At 42.2% G+C, this 16,469-nt stretch overlaps 1 protein-coding gene across 3 annotated transcripts in view; it reads right to left on the bottom strand.

The window, feature by feature from the left end:
- Nucleotides 1-16,469, bottom strand: part of dscamb (Down syndrome cell adhesion molecule b) — a 164,900-nt gene that overhangs the window by 142,779 nt on the left and 5,652 nt on the right. The window contains exon 1 of one of the 3 annotated variants that reach the window (XM_015341669.2): nucleotides 6,452-6,962. The exons of 1 other annotated variant lie outside the window; for it this stretch is intronic. In XM_015341669.2, the coding sequence (XP_015197155.2) occupies nucleotides 6,452-6,761 (310 nt within the window). In that variant the 5' untranslated portion in view covers nucleotides 6,762-6,962. Of the gene's footprint in view, nucleotides 1-6,451; nucleotides 6,963-16,469 lie in introns of those variants that run through there. One more of the 3 variants, XM_069189792.1, reaches the window with a different exon arrangement.

Raw genomic sequence — 16,469 nt, 5'->3', positions numbered from 1 at the left:
CACAACTAAAACACCATACCACAGGCATGCAAACACAAAACAGCTGGATGTAAATGGGTCTCTCAATTACTTTAGAAATAGAATATACACCAGATACTGCTTTGACACGGAGAATGCACCTTCAAACTTTTGTTTCCTGAGAGCAAGTCAATAACTTCAATCGAAACTCAACCTCCTGGGATGCACACCATTCCTTCTTTAACTTCCTGAGCACAGGAAAAATGGCCTCATTACCACATACTTGCCCTCCAATTAGCAGGAAGACAACAAAGTTCCCCCTTCGGTCCAAACATATGACAGGTGATGAACAGAAAAAGCTTTGAGCTCGAAGAAGGCAAAGTGATAGCTACGAGCCTGTGTTTTTACTCGCTTTTAACAAACTCATCAAATATTTAACCCTGCTTTTAGGGTAGCTTATATCTTAAGACAATAAAACCAGAGAGGGTGAAATGCTTAAGTCAGTGTCAATATGAAAGCATTCATTTTTAAATTTTTTATCAAGGTACATGAGAGGAGAAGGAAGAAAGCACTCAGCAGCGCGCTTGCTTGTGTGTGGCTCTCAGGAGAGGGGCAGCGGCATGTCAGCTCTGCTTCCAACATCCTGCCCTCTCTGCTCTGCGTGCCATAGCCTCCCCCAGACTGCAGACTGGGAAGAAAAAACAGCAACTCTCCTCTCAAGCCCTACTGCACTAAAGATCACCTCAGGATTGACTCGCCTTTCCTGTCTCTCTACCCTGTCATAGTTCCACACAGCAGCCTTGCACGCTGAGGAAGAGCACAACCATCACCGCACTCAGGCCATTGAGCACTAGCACCAAAAACAGCAGCCTGTGTCTCAAGGATATTCAAGTATGTAGAAAATGTGTTAAGAGGAGACGTTGTGAAGATCTGTTGAAGGCTGTAAACACCTATCTTTGCCTATGCAATCTGTCCCCAGAGAGAGTTAACAGAATGAAGAAATGGCCCTGCTAATTTTTGATGAAGGCTCCACGAATGCAGTGGATGGACCTGAGACTCCCATGCTTTTGATTCAGCTTTCATTTAAATATCTTTTACATAAAAAATATAGATGTTTTTGCCCTGAAGAGGCACACGCTTCAGGACCCTATTGAGCACCCCAGGCTGGTATGACTTGGTCCCTCTATGCAGTGCTGTAATCACCCTCCCTTCTGTGGGCCCTTCAGACACAGAGTACACACATGTAAAAACATCGCTATTGAAGCAGGTTAGCACTAAACCTGTGAAACGGACTTGATGACAGAAGCAAAACAAACGTAAAGAAATCCCATAGTTCCTCCATAGGACTATTGCAGTTGACGTAGCAACACTAAACGATGTGTCCATATTTTTAATGCAGTCACATAATGCCCTGTGGAGCTGATATGAAATGCACTGCAGGTTACACTGTGCAAATGGGCTATTCCCTAGCCCTTACAAAAGGACATGAGGATAGAAGAAGGACATGAAATGAAATCAACTAATTTCCAGCAAACCAACAGGTACAGTATGTTGCAAATCTCTGATGGTTTAGAAAACATACTGTACTTGTACAGTATATAAATATCTCAAGAAGTATCTTTGTTTTAACAAGTACTTGCTTTGACTGTGTATCAGCTGTTTAGCTTGGCTTCCAGGCTCAGACTGCACCTCCTGACTGGAAGTGTGTGACTGTACCAGAAGGCACAAGGTGGATCACACTAGTGCCTGGCACAGCATTCTGGTCCTGGTCAAGGGGACATATCCAAACACACAGTTAATTTCTTCCTTGTTAGAAGTTAATAAACGGGACTGTTCCAAACACCACAATCACCAGCAGAAATCGGCAATTACCTTCAAATTTTCACATTGGATTAAGCAACAGAGCACAATTGCGAATAGAACTCTTTTTGAAGAACGTATGGTTTGTCCCTACCACATGGCACTAACCTCAAAGGGACATATGGGCTTATTTATGCTTATTTATGATTCTCCCACTAGAAATTCAAACGAAGAACTGATGGGACATGTTCAATGGTTTAGAAACTCCAGAGAAAGCTGTCCAAGGACTAGACTTCTTGTTGTGAGTGACTTTGGCTACTTGCAAAGCAAATATCTCAAAGCAATAATTACACACAATTCAATATTTATTTATATAATTTAAAGAAAACTATTTTGTTTCATAATATTATTATATTTTTGAGTATTTCTGTAAAATATTTCCAGAAACATAAAGCCGAAAACCTTGCTAGCTCCTAAAGATACATAAAACCACCTGAAAATTGATATTTCTTATTATTGATAAATATTGAATCTTCTTAAAAAAGTGCCGCAAATTAAATCTCTCATTTTGCTCATGAATGTGTGAGTACTGCACATGTGAATTTATAGGAGCATCTCCTGTGGACTCCATGAAAATAATACATCAAAAGCCCAGTGAAATTCTAATACAGATGTCTGAGATTGGGAATATGAGAGTAGTTTCTGTCGGTCTGGTGGTAATGCAGTACAAACACAGGAAAAGGACCAAAAATGTGCCTATGTGTTCTGAAATATTAAAAAGAAAGAAAAATAAATTAAAAATGAATGTGCCTTGTATCAATATAGTATCTCCAGCTTGTTATCATCTTGCTTTGTACAAGTTTTTTTTTAATTATATGACCCTCAAAAGCATTCTTATATTGTTCAAATATTTGGTGTAAAAATGCAAAATAGAAGTTGCAAAATCTCGGACAAAAAAAATCTTCCTACATGCTTAGAATCTCATCTTCTGTAAGATAAAGTATTTATATGCACGGAGCTACAAAGCTAGATGTTGATTTGAAGGCAGTTTTTGAAAGAAGACAGATGATTTTTAAAAGCACACCTTTTTCATAGAGGTGGTATTTAATTTGTTGTAGAAACAAAGAGAGGTTATCTATCAAGAACCCAATTATGTGTTTTGTAAATGAATGACTCTTGCAAAATTGCAAGAGACTATTCTATGTTCTTCAGCGGCAGGAACACTGCATAATCGGCTGCTTTGTATAGCACCCTTTATAAACAAAGAAATTCCTTCTTAGAGAAATTGGCCGTAACAGCTACATCCATTGATGAGGGAGGGGCTGGACTAAGCAGATAACTGGGCTGGTCCACACAGAATTAATTCTTCATACGTTGGTTTTTGGCCTGACCGTGTACATTTCTTTGAGTTTATTTTGGAGGACCCTGGTTTTGCACCTGCAGAGCAATTTAAATCTCTCCTCCTCCCTGATTTGCAGCTCTTCCAAACAGAAGCCACCCAGAAAGGCCTACGGTCATTGTGCCCAAACGGCCCATTTCAAAGCTACCATTTGCTCAACGACCTGAGTGAAAATTTCTAATTGACATAATTTTTCATGAGCTGAACCATAAAGAAGAAATAAGTGATACTGTTCAATAATGTATTCATTGCATCTATAATTAATTAGGCTTTTTTTCTGTCGGCAAAGCTGGAAGCCTGCAGACTGTTTGATTTTAAAGCTGTCCTTATCAGCAGGACGTAATGGATGGCACAGTTTTTGTGTCACTGCTTTATCCTCCACTTGTGAGCATCTAGTTGTCAATTCCAGCTGCCTCGAATGCCCTGTGCTTCCCCAGGCCTCACAGTCACCTCCTCCCTGACAGGAGACTGCCGTGCCCATGCCCGTGCCCTGTGTGAGTGCCCATGAGGGGGGAACACTGTGGTAAAAACTAGAACGCCCCTCTAGCACGAACCTGTGAAGACACACACACTTTTCTACATTCTCTACAGCTGATGAAGATGTTAAAAATTTCCACACAGTTTGTTGTACGACCTAGAAATGCTTCTGGGCCGCACAGAAGTCCTGGTCATATACTGTATGGCTGGTTTATGACCTGGCCACACCCTGCACTGTAAGCAGCTTTGAGCTTGTTAGAGGACCCACTGGCCTCATTTGAGCAGTTGCACGGTTACAAAGTTAAAAAATGATATGAACAAATTACAAATAGAAAATAATATGCCTGCCCCCCTCAAGCAAAACGAGCAGCCTCCGTAGAGGCCTCCGTTTATCCACTAGCACCCTGAAAGGCAGCTGAAAATAAACCAGGCACAGCCACAATGAAACAAGCAGCCAGGGTACTTAAACTACATTCAGATAATCCTAAATTAAACCCCGTGTGTATTATGGGTGAATGATGCCATATTACAGAAAAGGCTTTGTGTCTGAGAGCACACATTGTAGTATGGTACAGTTTACCTTTTCAAACCCATCTTCCCATGTAAGACTGATAAACAACTCTACAGCACTGAGCCCGCGATCGTGAGCCTCGCTGGAATTTCACATTTGTTCTGAAGAAAACCGCCCCGCCATGGTGCGATATCTAGCCCTCTCTGAAATCCGAAACCTCCCTTCTGCTCCGGGAGGCTTCAGAACTGGGTCTGCGCACCCAGACCTGCAGAAGGAAAAAGACACGACTGCGGCGAGATGTGTTCTGCAGGGGGGCTGCACTGTGCAGGTGAAGCGTGGGACTGGTCTCACACACTGCATCCCTGCCAGCATCACGCGGCGCGTCTAAACCAAGCACGCAGAGGGCGCAGCTCACGCGGGTCACTCCCCCTGCTTGACCCAAACACAGCCCTCCTCACTGACCGCAGGCCAGGCAAACATTTGTGCCAAGTCTGATTCCGAGCCAGAAGACTGGGTACACATGTACTATTGCTTAAACAATTCTGATAAAAAAGGACAAGCAATCAGCTCAGGGAAAAAAAAAAATTCTTGAGTTTATTCCCTCCGTGATTATTAAAGGACTTAGAAGTAAAAAAAACAGCACTCTATTAAATTCATACAGCAAGAGGCAGCTTCGCAGTATATTCAACAGATTGCACATGTTTATTTTATAAATTAGGATGGAACTTGATAATAATTGTCTCCTGATGTCTGTCTGGATTTACGGAGGGATTTAATGTGATTTAGGACAAAATACACTCAACATGTTACAGCTCATCAGAGATGTGTCTCGGGGATAAAGCAGTTGGTTTGTTTCACTGTGTCTATAATAATTCTTACATGATCAAACAGGCGTCGCACAGTGTGGTGGTGAGTTGTTGGACTGGTGGATGGTGGGTTCGAATCCCCACTGCAGACACCACTCCAGTACCTTGAGTGAGGTACTGTACCCCAGTTTCTCCAGTCCCCCCAGGGGTATAAGCAGGGATCAATACAGGGCAGGTCATGTGCTTTCTAGTCTGCCCGTCACCATGGAAACTGGGGTGAGTCTTGCGCTCTGCCCAGGACTTTACTTTTTCTTTCACAGAATCAATCCGATTCCACGAGGCGCCACTGGAACAGCTCTGTAGCGTCCCGTGTCACCTTCACTATTACTTTCATGACCCAAGCACTGCCATGTCCGCACTCCACAGCCCAATGAAAAATCCAATATCGAAAAACATGAAACCAGAAGAAGAAATATAACAGACCTGTGACCGTCCTCAAGCCCCAAGCGAACTGTAAAGGTCATTGCCTGTTACCCTGCAATAGGAATACAGGGGTACTATCCGGTAAAACTGCTGTACTGTGACTAAGTATCGCATACTAGCCAGATATTAACAATCAATTGGATCGATTAACTCCTAAATTTCCAACAGGCTAGATGGGCTGTCGTTTCTCACCTTACAGTACATTCTTAACGCTTCCACTGACATTCACCATGACCAGCACATCCGAGGAACAGACGGCCTGTTGCACTGTCAAGATCTCCAGCTGTTGCACGCTCTTACATAGCCAGAGCTTTAAAGAGAAAGAAAGTTTAATAATAGGGCTGGTTTATTAGGTATGCTTGTGTGTCCAAGCAAGCTCACTGCAGGCAATGTGCTCCAGCCAGGTGATATCCTCGGTTATCCACCACAAGCTCCCCGGTGCCCTGACACACGCCCACTGCAGATCATGACGCTTCGACACGGAGCCCAGGTGTGTGACGCGTCACTTCCTGCTTCACTCCTGCACAGATTCGAGCACAAACGCGCTGCAGCGCTTTCGGGCATCAGGGGAGAAATACAGATATGTACATTATATATGGCGAAAACGAAAAACTACAGGCGTGAATCTACTTGTTAGTCTCAGACACAAACAGCTATGGCCTAAAGAAAACAGACCATACGTTACTATATTTATTAGCACACATGAATATGATGCACCATGATGTATATGCAGTCACTCTAGACGCCCAGTTTCTCCTGGGACTGTACTGTAACGAAACAGAAGGCATTTAATATTCGCTCTCCTTCAGTCTAAATTACGGACCGCTCAATCAAACACCACTGATCAACTGGCAGCGAGTAACCAGCCATCACACGGGCGCTTTCAGAACTACTGAAGCGATTCATTTAAGTAAATGTGCGATCAATACTGACCGACCACTCCAGCAATAACAGAGTGCGCATTGAAATAATAGCAAGGGAACGACGGGTCTTTTTTTTTTTACACACTGCATTTACCCATGCACGCTGGTTCGGCATAATCGTGAGGAACTGCAGAGAAACACCAACGCGTCAAACGCCGAAAGAGGAGGAAAGCCGTCTCTTTAACAGCACGGAGTGGAGCGGGGGTGTTTGGCTTGTCAGGTGACCACGGCCCATCGTCTCCCCTGTCACCCAGATCAGAGCGCAGCGCAGGCAGCACCAGTCTCGGACCTGCGGTAATTAAGGCCGTCCCCGACCCGTGCGAGCCGGCACTCCCGCTCCTGCCCACGGCTACAGCCGCGTACCGGCTTGCGGGATCGGTGCCTCGCAATTGGCTTTCATACATATATACAGCGATTCGACAGAAGGAAAGGGTTCACCTCTCTCTGGCAACGGCGGGCGAGCGCGCAGATGCTCTGTGACGCCGGGAGACGACAGGCGAGCTTGGTGACAGAGCTACCTGTGATTGTGAAGTATTTCACTAGGGGGCTTGCTGCCATCTGCGGATCTGCGCGTCACCGTTTAAAGCCAGCGAAAAAGAATCGAGCGATGGCGGCTTTTAATTCACCAATTACATGTGGATTGTGACATCTTTATCTGAACGCAGCGCGCTGAAATGTTAAGCACAATTCCCCGGCGCACCAGAACGGTCTCCTCCGGATTCGACAGAGCGCCCCCTGCCGCAGAAGTACAAACGCAACCCTGTGCGCAAGCACCTGGCTGGATACTACAGTACGACGCTAATTAGCAAACTTAGAGCAGTCTAGCTGGTGACCTTCATAGCATACGGTATGACTAGTCTCTGGGTCCCCTAAAGGGAGCGAGTTTCTCTCAGTCACCCCCGAATTTCAATATTTCACGGTGTTTATCCCCCTCAAACACTTTTTTTTCATGAAATATTTTCGTCCATCTCCCAAATGTTCATTAATCCAAACAAAACGCGTTAATTAACAAAGATATCAATTTTCCGATTTCAAAGAAAAAACACAAAAACGATTATAGTTATGCCGTGCACGAAAATTAAAATAAAAACACCAGAGCTTGCTATTATTATTGTTTTGTTTTTGTTGATATAGCAATAACAACAACAACAACAACAACAACAACAACAATAATAATAATAATAATAATAAGGCTTTTACAAAGCCTTTCCAGCAGACTGGGTACGATCGCCGAATGCGGCCGCACACACATTCCGCTGAGCGCCCAGGACATGAAAGACTGCAGGACAGCTTCAGTGCCGCCAGAGCAGCGGGTGAGAATGAAGCTGTAGGTTCCAGCCCAGTGTCTTCGATATCTGTAAGCAGTGATGAAGGACTCTGCTCTTTAAATCCCCACGCACGACAGACCGATAGATTGTACAAAGCACAAACAATTTAGTGAAAACGAAGTGTGGCCTTTCGCTGCTAGGAATACTACACGTGCTGCAACTACTGTTCATTATTCCCAAGCCTCGTCAGGTAAATCCCACGCAGGTACGTGGTACTCGTTGTCATTTTAAGTGATCTGCCGAAACAGTTCCGCTGAAAGGCCGGCTTGAACTGTGAAGCTGGCGCGCAGACGGACAGGCCTGCTGGGGTGAGCGCGGTAAGGAAAGAGGGAGGCGGGGAGGGTCGGCCCGCCGCGCTGGTAGCTTTTCAGTACAGCACCGCAGCCCCCGGGTCCCACACGAGCCGGCGGAGAGCGCGGAGTCCGCGGTCCAGACTCTCCATCTTGAAAGTCGCACAGTGGTACACCGCTACGTCTCACATGTCAAGATCACCAGGCAGGTCTGAGTGGAAGTCTATGCTGCTGTGAAACCAGGGTGAACACTATTTTATATCTGACAACATAATTAAAAATAAAATGTGCTCATTGATATTAACAGCTCACAGGAGCAAAAAATGGATATTGAAGATCCTTCCTCACGTCCTGTGTGCAGAAGCATCTGAACCCATGCTAAAGCCCCCTGGAGCTGTTATTGGAATCATGGGGCCATGGATCTAAATATTCCTTTATTCCTTCAGGTTTTCCAGTGCAAGATGGGATGCAGATGAGCACCTACATGCTGTGCAGAGACCAGCATGCACGTGCAGGTACTGTACATGCAGATTTGGCGAAAAATGCAAATTTAAAGTGTGCGAGCGGTATTTTATTGCAGAAATAAATGAAAACTTCAAAAAATCGTCAGACTATCAGTACTGGATTTCCATCCACCTCCGAAAATGTCAAAAGTAGCCACACATTTTACTGCAAAATTGCTGCAAAATGCTTAAGGGTTCATCAAATCAACAGTGTTGATTGCTCACTACAGTCCTCAGACCTCAGTTCAATAGGACATTTGCGGTATAGAATACAGAAAGCAGATCTGAATGAGCAGGAGAGGTTTTGCATGGAGGAACTGTCCAAAATCCCCACTGAGTAGTGCCAGAACCTCCTGAAAGACTACAGGACGTGGTTTCTCCATGTTATCAAATCCAAAGGAGAAAAACTGAAAATCTGCTTGCTTAGGTGTGACTAATTTCTGACACCAGTCAGGCAGTCAGAAAGATACGCTGAACTCTTAGCAGTGATAAAGAGGAAATTTAGAAGATGATATTTTGCAAAAGGCAACAATGATTTAATGTAATAGAAGTATGGTAAACCCTAGAGGAAAAATCTAAGGAAAACAAAAGCCGACTGGGAGCACTGAGACTGAGATTGGATTGCTGCTAAAAGTTAGACTTGAATTGATTTTGGGGTTAGGAGGTAATATTATATTACTAACAAGGGTATAAACAGTATCTTCTAACTGCACAGTATTCATGACATGAAAAGTAAATGGACTGTCAGCCATGCCTTGAAATAAGAATTGAGAGTATACTTTAACAATTACCCATGTGAAAAAGGTTCTAGTAATATTTCATCAATGCATTGTTGTAAACCTTTTCTTTATATGAAGGGGAAATATTCTGATTAATGATTGTTAACAGATTTGAGTAATTAAACACCTCTTTCACCAGTCACCAGAAGGCTTTAAAAGAAGGTGATCCATTTAAGAAAAAATGTCATCTTAAAAACAATGTTAAATGAAACAATAATAGGTATGATCTTTTGGTAGAATTTGGACCGTTTTAATGTGAGAAACTGGTCACATGGCTTGATTAAATCAAGTGCTGATAGATGTTTAAAAAACTTCAGATTTCATTCCAAACAGTGTACCCAGAACCTCTTCGCATTAATATGATAAACGGCTGACTTCTGATGAAGCGATTCCTCAGAGGGACAGCTTTTCCAGTTTGTCTGCATTAATAACCCAGCAGCTGGCTCCTCTCATCTTATTAGTAATCTTTAATCAGTGCGATTTAGAGTGTAAATCTATGCTATGCTGTGCTTGCTTCAAAAGCCTGTTCATCGTTCCCGTCTAGAAAATGCCTTGTTTATTCATCACAAAGGCACGCACTTTACATTTTCAAACAGCAGACCTTTTCTTCTTGGTTGGAAAATGTTTCTCTTTCACTACAGGTCATCCCTTCTCATGTGTGCTAGCACAGTGACAGGGGACGCAAGCCAGTCAGGCAGGCGCAAATGTATTCAGAGCGTTTAGTGCTCAGGATTAATCGAATTATAATTTAATCATCTGATCAAACACCAATTAGCATAATCACTTCAGGGGAAGGGCTGATAGAGAAGGAAACCAACACATAATGCTCCTCAGGCAGCCAACACTTTAATGAGACACTTACAAGAATTAAAAAGTTACATATTCTGAGGAACTCTTGCAGACTTTAAATATTAATCTGAGGTTTCTAGTAATTCTGTGTAAATACGCCTAAAAAATGTAGTGGAAAAACAAATTATCGTTAAATGAACATTTTTAGTTATCTAAATGCCTGCGTGCTGGATCAAAAACATGGTATCCAACTCTGTCACTCCCCTTCCAAAATGTGCTTCAATGAGCACATCTGAAAATGTAGTGACACCTCCACCCCACTCTTCCTCAGTCTCCCCCCCACCGGGGGTGATGAACAACAGGGTTTTGTGCTGGAGATACGGCCCTGTGGGACTGGAATGGTCTTTTACCAGCAGAACAGCAGTAGGAGAGACTGGACAAACAACAATGACCTGGCCAGACTAGACCCAGACGTATCTGCTCTCAGCTTGAGCAGCACAACACCACCACGAGACTCATGCTGCTCCTGTCCTGCTGTCGGTGCTATACATGGGACAGGAATGTCCTGGGTTTCTCCAACAGGAGGGAAAACACACTTGTTTTTTGTAAAGGAATGAAGAGTGCTGAAAAAGTCTGGGTAGGGGAGGGGGGGAACTGTACTGTGACAGCATTAGAGTTGCACAGCAAAATGTAGTTAATTCCACTCTGCACTGTGATAGTAAAAGCACAATGTTTCAGCTGTGGAGCCCCTTCAGGTTTAATCAACCACTACCTGTCCTTAAAGGAGATGAGGGCAGCCACTCTCCTCTGAAAAATGACACACGGTACAGTATGTGTTTTTAGGAATGCAGTGATTGCGCAATTTGTCACATGTTACAAAATTATATCACATTTCCGGGCCAGAAGACCGAAGACAAGCTTAGGCCAGCCCCGAGTCATAAACCAGCACTTTCAACCCCAAGAAGACAAGAGCTACATGGGGGCAGGGGACAGATATGCACCAAAGCAATTTCCTTTAGATGGGGGAAAGAAACATTACAGCTTGAGATGCACTGGGACGTTTTATGAGGTAACACAAGCACGTTTTAAGTTGCACTTCCTGTTGTCATTGACCTACTGCCATGGCTCCTTAACATAATGACTTTCAGTACAGGTAACTGTACATGTTCACGTTTATGTTTGATTAGCTGTGAGTGTGTTTCAGGTGTCAGCACTGCTATGATACAACAATCATCCTGCTATCACCCTGTCCTAATGTCCAGAGGGAGAGCTGGCAGCAGCAGTCTGGAGTTGTACTGCTGGTGCTGGAGCATGCCAGTCCACACCTGTCTGTGTCCTCCCTGCACACTTGCAAGGAGCTCACCAGTGGTGCCCAGCGCTGGAGTCCGTGCCATAGGGTAGCTCCTGGAGCCTGCCCTGTGTGCTCTTCTGCTCTCCCTGACCCACAAGCAACCTACTGCAAAACAGGGCCACTGCTGGGGTCTTAAACCACCGTCTGCACCACATTTAATAACTTTTAACAGCAAACCAAGTGCAGATCATTTATTGTGCTGTCACTCTGTCTATCCAGGCTTTGTGCTGCTATTCAACCCTTCATTTTTTTATTTGCATAATGAATAAAGGCCTCTTTATGCTTTCAGGCATTCAACAGAGAGAGACATATGTGTGTGGATAGATTGAGCAAACAGCGATAGATAAACGCAGAGGTAAATTGTGAAGACAGGCAGTGGTAAAGATGCACAGCTAAAATAAAGGCCGGCTCACGCAGTAAAACAGACAAAGATGTTGGAAGAGAGACAGACAGATAGACTCATGTTAAAATGAGCATGTCTGTGTACAAAAAAAAAACAGATTGGTCCCAGCTTGTGCTATTAAATGCAGCAGGACAGGGTGATCTGCAGCTGGTACTACATGCACACAGCAGCAGATGATTCATTTAGTTAATACGTGCTCTTGTTGTTCAGTCCAGCAGTGTGCTGCTCTGTTCTGCACATTGATTAAGTGACACAGTTTACTGACAGCAAAATGAATCAGTATGTGAGTCTGAGAGAGCTACATTGACAGAACTCCAGAAATAGACTCTAGCCCTGCACAAGCACAGGTGGAGAAGTCCTGCTCCGCAATCACTGCATTTCTACCTCTCCCATCCATGTTGTGCAGGAGACCATGTTCCCTGTGTGTGAAATAAGCTGCATCTCCATCTCTGACACGCTGAAGACACAGACCTTTACTTGTAAAACAGCTCTTGAAAATCAGTGGCTAAACAGTATATTTACGCTATCTATTAAGACATTGGAGTACAGCTAACCTCTATCAGAAATGTTGTGCAAAACCTCCAGTGCTACATTTTGTGCTTTAGAGAAAATACGGGTTGCATTGGTGTCTTATCTGCAAGATACAGAATCAATAATAACAGTACATGCATGTTTAATGTCATCACAAATTTCTACAGTTTTCCAACCTTACTTACAAAATACTGTTTGCTTTCTGGGATGAGGAGTTTACAATTAGCATTCTGTTCTGCAGTTTTACTGTGTTTTTTTCCAGTGAAAGGGATGCCATTTTAATGCCCTTCTCTTTGTCTGCTTTGCTAGGTTTTTGCTATAAACAGACCAGAGAAAATGTTTAAAATGGGCCTGTAGGAGCTTGAGGTGAAAGCAGAGTCATACTGTATATTTTTAGTTGTTGTTTTACCTTGCGACTGTTTTGTCGAACAGGAATGCATCGTGACATCTGTAACCGGGAAGGGCAGCCAGATGGGTGCCCGGGTGAAGGGACTCTGCTCTTCTGACATCAGCAGAACCACTTAAGGCTGTTCCCTGCCTCACGCAGACTAAAAAGCCAGGGATTTACTATAATGGAAACCCAAATCCTTTATTCTAAGACAGCTCAGTTTGTTAATCTGTCCTTGAAGAGTTACACCTTGAAACTTTTTCCTAAAAACCAGGCATGACTGTAAAGGCCTCCTGGACCCACTACAGTTCTTGAGGTTCTCCCAGCCTTTGTGCTGAATTGCTGGACTCGTGTTTGGACAAGAGGAAAGCACAACTCACAGATCTGTGGTGTGGTTGGGCGTTCTGCATGAGCACCCTTCCTGCTCCCACGTACTGAGGCTTACCTCAACAAAATGCCTGAACAGGAGCCATTCAGTTGCGGCAATGAGTTCTACAAGACTGGCCAGAATAACTGATCAGAAGTTCTGTTCCTTTTAGCAACATTCCTGTTAAATGGAGGAGCCTATAGACATGGCCATTTAAAAAAGCAACTTGCTTTCAAGATTTCACACGTACAGGTAGCGGTGTCGGGGTGTGAAGACTGCTGTTGCTTGTAGTCTCAATTATTTATGATGTTTATATTTCGAAATAGGTGAAAGATGGGTCCGTTGCAAACGGGACATGAAAACGACGATGGTCACCCTTAATTTAGAGGACTAGAAAACACTGGAACTCTTCAGCTAGGCGAGGTTTAACTGGCAAGTCATCAGAGCAACCTATCTATACATTCAACCCCCTGCAAGGTCCCTTTCAGTGCGGTTTGTTATCACGACTGACACATTTCCCCCAGTCTGCAGGCTCTGGGTCTGCCTGACACTAAGCCCATCCAGCAGTCTCCCCCAGGGGTCCCCCAGGAGAAGAGGCACGTGCTCCACCTCTCCAGCTCTCCCGCCCCGCTCACAGAAAACAGCATCCCAGAGACAGCTCTGCTGCAAGGAAGCCCAGGCAGGACAGTCCGGATCGCGAGCAGCCAGCGCCAGTGGAGTGGTTGATGAGGTGTCGTGCATTACTGGTGCGCTCAAGGGCCCTGTCTGGGTGGCAGACACGGCGGGCAGGAACCTCCCTCGCCAGGCCTCCGCGCTAGGAATGTCACACGTCTGCTTTTTATTTCGGCCAGTTACATCTTTGTATCTTTTTTTTTTCATTTCAGGCAACATGAATCCCAATCCATTTTCATTTTACAGCTATCAGATGTTGTTTTATGCAAATGCATCTCGTCAAAGCGTTCTATGTGTTTACATCAACAGTGATTATATTTAGGTTTAAACATTCTTTTTTTGGATTAAGATCTCAAGTCTATTAGCCAAGAGAAAAACACTACAGCTGCATACAGTATTCAAAGAGCGCAAAACCAGCAACAAATGAAGGGGAATAGTGAATGCTTCAGGCATATTGCCTTAAAACTAATGTGAATATATATTTTTTAGAAGTGATAAGAGTCATATAATTATGACAGCAAAAATGTATTTTATTCTGTACATTTTGCTAAACTTTTATGAAAGATCAGTTCAGTATATTAAGTTAAACCTTATTCATTTGTTTGTGAATTTGTTTGTAAATAGGTTTGTTGTTTATTGTTATTAATAAGATTTAGTAAATTTGTATTCATGATCATTGTTATTCAATACTCTGGAACCTGCTTAACAAAATTGGATATACAGTATTTGATTATATTCCAGTAAATACAGTTTCATACTGGAAACATTGATTCTATGTAAACATTATTTCTCCAGTTTTGTTTGTAGCTTGTTAATGAAAAAACAACTTATTTCTGCAAAAAGGCCTTTTCTGAATGTCAGGATAACAAGTCTTCACCAATTACATCCTGTCTCTGGGGACTCTAGCAATTGGTCAAACACCTTCATCTGGGTAAGCTCTTTTTAGCTTCAGTCAAATGATTCTGTTAACACTTTAATGCAAAATCTAATAGCATATGGCCCATGCAATTACACATTCCTTATTCAGCAGAATCCAAACCAGGCAGAAGATTCCAAATTGTAATTAAATTTTACATTCATCGAAACTTACCTCACTCCTCCATGCTTAACTGCTAATTAGTCTGCTGCTTAACATCTTTGTAGGGTAACTTCATTATACAAGCAGAACACAGGAATGATCAGGCTATCCATTATTACACATTAACATGCAGCCCTCGCAATAATAGCGATTGAGTCTTCCTGCTAAAACTCAACTGAGAAAGCATGTGAGCATTTACTATAAATAAAGAACCTTAGTTAATGGTACCAGAGTAAATACAGTATTGCTGAATGAGAACATTTAAAATAGATAATTAAATTTATTTAACTAAATACCACTAAATGTATTAATTAACTTTATAGAGAAATATGGCTTCTAGGCCACTTACAATATTTTTCATTGGTTATATTACATTTTTTTTATTTCAGTCAAAAAATATATATTTTTAAATACATTTAGTTAAACAAGAAATAATATTCCCCAATATTGTGATCAAAAATACATGATAAATATTAATAAATATAATGTTTTTACATTTTAAGTAAACCAAAACATTGTATTTAAATTAAAGGTAACATTTTTTGCTTTTAATTTTCTTTAATTCAGGATCATATATCCTGAATAACAGAACACAACAGAATTCTGTATTACAAATATTAAAACATTTTTCTCTCAGGTATTTAATCACAACATTCAAAATCTGGTTGCATTTCAAAATGAAAAACAATAAAGATTTGTGATAATAATTAAAAAGCGAATGTACTCTATTTAAATATATTTATAGCAACAAAAGTTTAGTAAGCAGAATAAAATTAAAACTATTATTACAATTTATACATTATACTGTATATGTAAAACTATTTTTCTTTTTTACAATTGATAATAATTGCCATAGTAGCAATAGTTTGATTTTTTATTTAATATAAAAATATTTCAAGCAAATTTGTTAATATAATTTTTCTTGTGCAGAGTTTAATGACAAATGCCTTCTCTATGATGTTTTTGTCCCCAGTGAACTGAGGAGTGCTTTTTTAATTTTTGTAACAGTAATAAATTTCAATTGAAGAATTTCTTCCATTCCTGCTCCTGGTTTTTCTGTCCCTGGGAGCCTGCTCTCCCCTCTCCAGCTCACAGGGCTGAACTCGGCCTGTTCCAGCTCTGCTGGGCCTCAACACTACTCAGAACATGTCAGCCAAGAGGCAGACATCGCCGAAGCTGCTGCCCTTCGCTGAGAAAATGGCAGACATCTTCATGACAGATTTCGGAGCGATTTCCTTACTGGCTAGCACCAAAATGAGAAAGCAACAAAAATACAACCCAACAGATTTATATCTGATTGTGGAATGCAAAAATTGATATCGATTGACAAATTGGTGAAAGATAGCATGAACTATTTTTAGGTCACACAACACACATAAACATTTCCTGGGAATCTTGTTTCTTCAGAAAAATTTGCTGCAATGAAATCTGTGTACTGTATACTGTTCCACCAAGCAGGGCTTAGATCTGACTGTTTCTGCCTTTCTCCACTCGGAGGATAGCTTTTAAATAAAGCTGTGCTCTTAAGAAATAACTAAATAAATCTTTGCCCCGAGGTCTGTAGAGCAAAGTCAATTATAATTGATTTCCTCAAAATGTTTTTCCTTTTCTCTTCATTGTGCAATTAGGACAC

Source organism: Lepisosteus oculatus, chromosome 5, assembly GCF_040954835.1.
Source record: "Lepisosteus oculatus isolate fLepOcu1 chromosome 5, fLepOcu1.hap2, whole genome shotgun sequence".
Lineage (NCBI taxonomy): Eukaryota > Metazoa > Chordata > Actinopteri > Semionotiformes > Lepisosteidae > Lepisosteus > Lepisosteus oculatus.
Note: the sequence above shows the minus strand (reverse complement) of the source record. Positions and strands in the feature narration are given on the sequence as shown.